This window comes from Pinus tabuliformis, chromosome 9 (genome assembly GCF_031772625.1).
Source record: "Pinus tabuliformis cultivar Carrire ecotype Pingquan chromosome 9, CPIR1, whole genome shotgun sequence".
Taxonomy (NCBI): Eukaryota; Viridiplantae; Streptophyta; class Pinopsida; order Pinales; family Pinaceae; genus Pinus; species Pinus tabuliformis.
In genome coordinates, this window is record NC_142307.1 from 1894552984 (window position 1) to 1894560054 (window position 7071).

At 35.2% G+C, this 7071-nt stretch overlaps 1 protein-coding gene across 1 annotated transcript; it reads left to right on the forward strand.

The window, feature by feature from the left end:
• Positions 1–994: 994 nt before the first annotated feature.
• LOC149156513 (large ribosomal subunit protein eL19x-like) lies at positions 995–3730 on the forward strand. Its single transcript, XM_089438212.1, has 5 exons — positions 995–1235; positions 2304–2426; positions 2692–3005; positions 3221–3264; positions 3412–3730. Exons 1-5 carry the CDS (start codon positions 1124–1126, stop codon positions 3428–3430), a joined length of 612 nt encoding a protein of 203 aa, XP_089294338.1. The 5' UTR covers positions 995–1123; the 3' UTR covers positions 3431–3730.
• The last annotated feature ends 3341 nt before the right edge of the window (positions 3731–7071 follow it).

Here is a 7071-nt window from a genome sequence, read left to right on the forward strand (position 1 = left end):
TCCTCAACCTTGACATGTCTTTATATTTTTAGTAGAAATTTATTTTTAGATTTACTTTTAATGTAAGTCATGCATGAGATGCACTTATATATTGAATTATTAAATACAAGACTTTCACTTTTTTACTCAAATAAATTACAAAATATAATTATTTTTTTGATAATATATTGAACTACTTTTGACATGTTTTCCACTAACCCTTCAACATGGGGCTATTAAGTAAAGGTTTGGAATGATGGATGACAGTCCTGATGAGTTGGGGAGAGTGAAGATCCAAGGCGAGCAAATGAAATGATATTTCATATTCAAGGCATTATTATTAAACTGTGGTGTTTTTGGTTTTTCCAATATTTCTACCATTTGTTATGGTTGAGCAAGGTAAGAAAGAAATCTCATTATACAAACTTGTCAAGTGATATCATTATATCGTTCCAGAAGAAAAAGGTGCAAAATTAAAATTCAAATTAAGAAAAAGGTGCAAAATTCAAATTTGTTTTCCTCAGAAGCTTCATAAAGGACAACACAATATAGTGTTACTCCAGCTTTGGCACCATCCATATCTTTGTTCTTCATAATTTTTTCTTTATAGAAGAAAAAGGTGCAAAATTAAAATTTGTTTTCCCTATAAACTTCCTAAAGGGACAACACAACATAGTGTTACTCCCTTCTTTATAAAGAAGCTTTGGCACGATTCATATCTTTGTTTTTCATATTAAAATGCACCTGCAATGTGATATTGAAATTCATAAAAACCCTCAAGTAAATAAAAAACATACTCGACAAAAATAAACACTCAGACAAACACCTCCAACTAAATTTCCAAAAATGGAGAGCCACTCCCAAAGTTCCCTAATCCAATGCCTTCTTTACCATATCAATAACCTCCAAGGTTCCATAGCCATGGGAAATGCGATACTTCCGCTTACCCTAATTTCCCAGTCAACGAAATATGTTTACCATTTTTATTCTTTCTCCTTGTTCTAAAACCTCCTCTCTATAAATTAAAGTTGGAAACCCTAATTGTGGTTATATCTTAGGTAGGGGAGTGGACTATTATCGAACCCTTAAACCCCAAAACTCACAGAACAGAGGAATTTGCGAGGGAGACGAAGGTCCAGGAACAATGGTTTCGCTGAAGCTTCAGAAGCGGCTAGCGGCGAGCGTTCTGAAATGCGGGAAGGGAAAAGTCTGGCTCGACCCCAATGAAGTCAGCGAGATTTCCATGGCCAATTCCAGTTAAGTTTGTAAACCTTATCTAGAGTTAGCGATGGATTTTTATTTATTTTTTATTATTTTTGGTTTTTTGTTTTTCCTTCAGCTCCCTTTTAAACGTTTTTCCTGAATCGGTTTCTGTGCTATGGCCGTGGAGTAACACATGCATATCTTCTTTAGGGAGCTTGGTTTAGGTTTAATGCAATCCTATTTCTCCCGTTTGGATCTGTGATAAAATTCCGGGTTTTTATTTTTTCGTGCAATTATGTATCGTGTGAGTTGTTTTTAAAAGGTTTATGGTGGTTATAGCTGTTTCTTAAATGCCTGCTATTTTTGTTATAACATAAATTCCGGCCATCCGTTCATTAAAATCTGATGCTGTAACAGCAGACTTTCTACTCTGATTAAATAAGACATACATCAGGGTAAAGGGTAAAGTGCTGTGTCTGTTGCCTATTGTTTAGATTCTACCCTTTTTTCGTCTGATTGGTCGTTTGGGATTGAGTTTTGGTTTTCTATAGCATGGGTTTTTTCCCTAGATCTGTATCGATTCCAGATGTGTCCTCACATGATCTTGTACATAATAAAGTTCGTATGTTGGTCAAAGGTGGTTTTATGTCAAGGGAGTGTCGGTTCTGCGGTTAACCGGGAAGGGGGGTGATATTTACCCACCAAATTTCAAGTTCGTGATAGACTTTTTTCGTTCTGCATGGGCTGCCTTGCCTTTGCTAATAAGCCGTTTCTGGTGTTGGATTGAACCCAGTTGCAAGTCTTGGGTGACTTTGGCAGATTAGATAACCTTACCCGAGCCTAAGGAATCTTTCTTCAGTGTTATAAGATGGTGTATTCATTTTAATGCCCTAGGAGATTCCCCCACCCGCCCTTTAAGAATCTTCCTTCCTTGAGTGTTGTAAGTTGGCTTATTCATTGTAATATACTAGAATGGTGAAAGGGAATGCTTACTACACAGTGAGAAGAGGGAAGCTGATGTGGTTTTATTTTGGTCATAGTGTAGTGTACATGTGCAGGGATATTTTTTTTCTTGAACTTTTGTCAAAAGTTGTGCCCAATTTTATATTTTGTTATTGCAGGGCAAAACATTCGGAAGTTGGTCAAAGATGGATTTGTTATTCGGAAGCCAATGAAAATTCACTCTCGTGCTCGTGCTCGTCGTGCTTTGGAAGCAAAAAGAAAGGGTCGTCATTCTGGATATGGTATGTGCGATTTTATTGTTTTTCATAATATGTATTGTGCTATTGCAAATCCTTAAGGTGTAGCAAGTTGCTGTTAGTGTGTGTCGATATATATGATTGATTTATCAATTTGTCTTTAAGAATGTTGTATCAGTCCTATATTAAAGTCCATGTTTTCATCTGCAACTGCTGTGTGCAAAGCTGTCTCCCATTCATAAAATATGCTATAGCTGTGTATTTATATTCTGATGAATACTCAACTATTTTTGATGTTTGATTGCCACAGGTAAGCGCAAAGGTACTAGAGAGGCTAGGTTGCCTACAAAGATTCTATGGATGAGACGGATGAGGGTTTTGCGTCGATTGTTACGTAAGTACAGAGAATCTAAGAAAATTGACAAACACATGTATCATGATATGTACATGAAAGTCAAGGGTAATGTGTTCAAAAATAAGCGTGTCTTGATGGAAAGTATTCACAAATCCAAGGCTGAGAAAGCCAGAGAGAAGACCTTATCTGATCAATTTGAGGCAAAACGTGCAAAGAACAAGGCAAGTCGTGAAAGGAAGATTGCTAGGAGGGAGGAAAGATTGGCCCAGGTATGATTGCATTTGCTGGCAATTAATTATCAGCTGAACTTTTCTCCTGTCATTTGTTTTGTCTATGACATGATGAGATATTTAGAGACACAGAGCAGTTTGTGCTATCTACTATTCCTGCAAGAATAAAATTGGAAAATAGTGCATATAAGTTTGTCATGTTAATCATACATGATTTCAATCTGTCTCTGATGTCTATGGAAACTCTGAATCAGGGACCTACTGAGGCACCGACAGCACCTGCACAACAGGCTGCAGGGTAATGATCTAATATTAAAGTTTGCTTTTTTTGTTAATTATAATTAAACCTGATAAACTAATAATTTATTTTTCTGTTATGCTTATGTTAAGAGTCTTTTCTAGTGGTAAATGATGGAGATGATCAATCTCAATGTTTGTATTGCAGGGGAGCAAAGAAGAAATGACGTGTCTGCTGTAGAACTTAGTTTTGCTAGAGTTTTTCCAGGCCTTGCTGAGCTTTCTAAGAGTTAATTCAGAAGTGAAGAATAGAGAAACCAAAACTGTTGATTTTTTAATTGTAGAGTAGCGCAGCCTTGTAGCAATTTTGATTTTAATGGGATCTCGATGTGATAATCTTGGACTGATTGGATGCATATGATGATATTTATTTACTTTGCCGTGGCAAGAGCTAATTTCTGGTTAAATTGCTCGTTATCTACCCTTGCAATATCTTCTTGGATTAAAGCAGAATTCTTTACTTGTCATCTTCATCTTTGTAGAACATATTGCAGTGCTCTCTGAAGTTTGAAAATTTCATATAATATTAGAGGCTAGCAAAAATGTGTAACTTATGTGTTAAATGCTCAAGTAGAAAAGATACAAGCCATGAGAATTTCAAGGCTTCGAGGGATTATACTGAAGTTGAACTGCTCGTTTGTAAGGTATAACTTTAGCTAGATTGAAACTCACAGAAATTATCTGAAAATTTAAACTTCATTGGCTGTGCAGTTTTAGAGAAACAGAATGTGTAAATGGTTCTGATTTTATACTAAAATTGATTAAATGGGAAATAGGCTTCTCTTGTTCTCCATGATGCACGTTACTGTGGATGTTGTGATGCATTGGTGCAATGGTTTGCTAATAACAGTTAAAGTACCTGAAATTCACTTCTAGCACAAAGCAGGTTTATGAATTTGACAAAACACTAGTTTTGATTTTAGTTTCACCATCTGAAATCTATAACCGCATTTTCATCATGATTCCAACCTATGACAATGGTTGCAAATTTTTACTGAAATACAGATGAGAACTCTATCAAGCAATGTGGTTGTTTCCACCGAGTCTATGATTTTATCTGTAAACTATGATGATTGTATTAGATGTGTTGGCTATGGAAGTTTCAACCCTTTGAACCAAGCTTTGCAGTTTTAAGGAAATATGATAAATAGTCAGTCACGTCTACTATTCGAAGGCATTTGTGAAATGCACATAATAATCAGCTTGAATGTAGGGACTGAATTTCTGCATTCGGTGGTTTTTATTTCAAAGACTTTTTGTTTTGTTTTCTCTTTTATATTAAATTTCTATCTGTTGTCTTAAAGGTTACCAACTGTGCATTGCAATTATGACTGGTATTGATTACATGTGTTTGGCAAAAGGTTGTATGGAAAGGCACAAAATTATGTATTAGATAAGATAACAAGCCCTACAAGGTCATGGCATAACAGTAGTTAGCTGTCTTCAACGGAAACAGAATTCAGCAGAACCCCTCCCACATAGAAAGTACGAGAACTGCAGCCATAAAATAACAATAAACAGGATTGGAGGGATAAGTGAATCAAGTGTTAGGGTAAGGTGAGGATGCAGATTTTTTTTCTTTTAATCAAATTTTTTTTTCTCAGAAAATATAATGGTAATTCTATCGTAAGATTAGCGATTAGATTGTGTAGATGCTTCTATAGCATTGCAAAACTATATCCAAAAGGATCCTGTAAGACATTCAGTGAAACCATATACTCTGCCTAAATGGTTGTAATATAGAAAGGAAGACTTTTCAAAATATATCATCTGATGGGTTTGATTACTTCTGTGCAAAATTATCCAGGACACTGCAAGACTGCCTAAATAATTTTGATACACCGGAAATCACTTGGCAGATTTGTCGAAATATATTCATGATAAGTATGCTCTCTGAAAACATTAATATAGAGACATGGTTAAATGATAGAGAGAATTCTCACTCACCCAAGGATTGGCCTTGAAAATAAATTTGACAATTCTATTTTGGCTGGTCATACAATTTATTACCAATTGAGAGTCCTTATCTCAAAACTCGGATTGGCCTTGAAAACAAATTTGACAATTCTATTTTGGCTGGTCATCCAATTTATTACCAATTGAGAGTCCTTGTCTCAAAACTCGGACTGGCCTTGAAAACAAATTTGACAATTCTATTTTGGCTGGTCATACAATTCATTACCAATTGAGAGTCCTTATGTCAAAACTTGGATTGGCCTTGAAAACAAATTTGACAATTCTATTTTGGCTGGTCATCCAATTTATTACCAATTGAGAGTCCAAAACAAGGAATGGCCTTGAAAACAAATTTGACAATTCTATTCTGGCTGGTCATCCCATCCAGTTGAGAGTCCTTGTCGCCAAACTCTGGACGCTTTTTTCAGTTGCAAGTTCGAAAAGAATCTTTAAACTAGAGTTGAGCAAAGTTGTGAGACCCCATTCTAAAAGAGGATTGAGGCAAACGAAGTATTACTAGTTCGAAAAGAATCTTTAAAGCAGGGAGTTGAGCAAAGTTGTGAGGTCCCATTCTAAAGCAGGGTTAAGGCAAACGAAGTTAGATGTCACTGTGACAGAAAATGCCTCTAGAGTCACAAAGTGGGATGCCTTGGTTTGCACTTCAAACTAAAACTAGACCTCAAACCCTGTAGTTCATGCCACTATCAACTAAAACTAGACCAAAAACCCTGTAGTTCATGCGTCTGAAGCGAATGCAGTAACGGGGAGGGCCACTGGTTAGAAGATGGGCTATGGTCCCTAATTCGTTATTGCATAGGGAACATTTGTTTGACCGTGCTTGCTGCTTTTCTAGAGAACATGGTACATCTTGATGTGAACATGGCACATCTTGACTTTAGCCATATTGTGGGTTAATCTATTGTTCTTGCACATGGAATATTTGATTGGATCATAATTGTTTCTTTTCTAGAGAACATCTCCATGTTTGATTGGATCATAATTGTTTCTTTTCTAGAGAACATCTCAAGTGCTTTGTTTGAAATGTTCCATTAACCTTTTCTTTTTCATTTTTAATATGAAAACACATTTTAAGCTTTTAGCTATATTGTAATATACTCTCTTTCTCATTATTCTTATTCTCATTATTCTTAAACCATGATTGTTGTGTTAATAGAGACACTCTGAAGTAAAGTGCTTTATTTGAAATAACGAGTCATATTACATAAATATGAAACAGAGAAGCCATATTATTTAAATATTTTAGATTACAGAGGTGATTTAATACATATTACTTAAATATATGAAACAGAGAAGCCATATTACATAAATATTTTAGATTATAGAAGTGATTTAATTTTCCATATGATTGTGCATTTTTTTTTTGTTATAAGTGTGCATGACTTTGTATCAAAATTTTGGAGTTAGTGCTCCAAAAAAGGGATCATGGTTCTAATAAGTTCATATTTTCCATCTTTGATATGAAACATCTTAAGGTTAGCTATATTGTTGATCCGAATGGAAAATGACATCCACCCATAGTATTTATTTACCCATTGTATTTATCTGTGGTATTGTAAGTGACATCCACCAATAGTGTTCATCCACCCATGGCATTTACCCACCCATGGAATTCCCTTGTAGTATTGGAAAAGAAAATAACTATAAGTAACAAGTCATATTTGTAAAATAACATATTGTCTACAACAATCTTGTTTTTACAATTATTCTTTATTTTGATAAAAAACTTCTTGGTGGTTTTCTTTATGGTGTGTTCTCCTATTTTCTTTTGACACTTCAATTTTTTAAATCTTGGGTGCCTCCCACCGAGATTAGGATCAATAGTTGGGCCTAT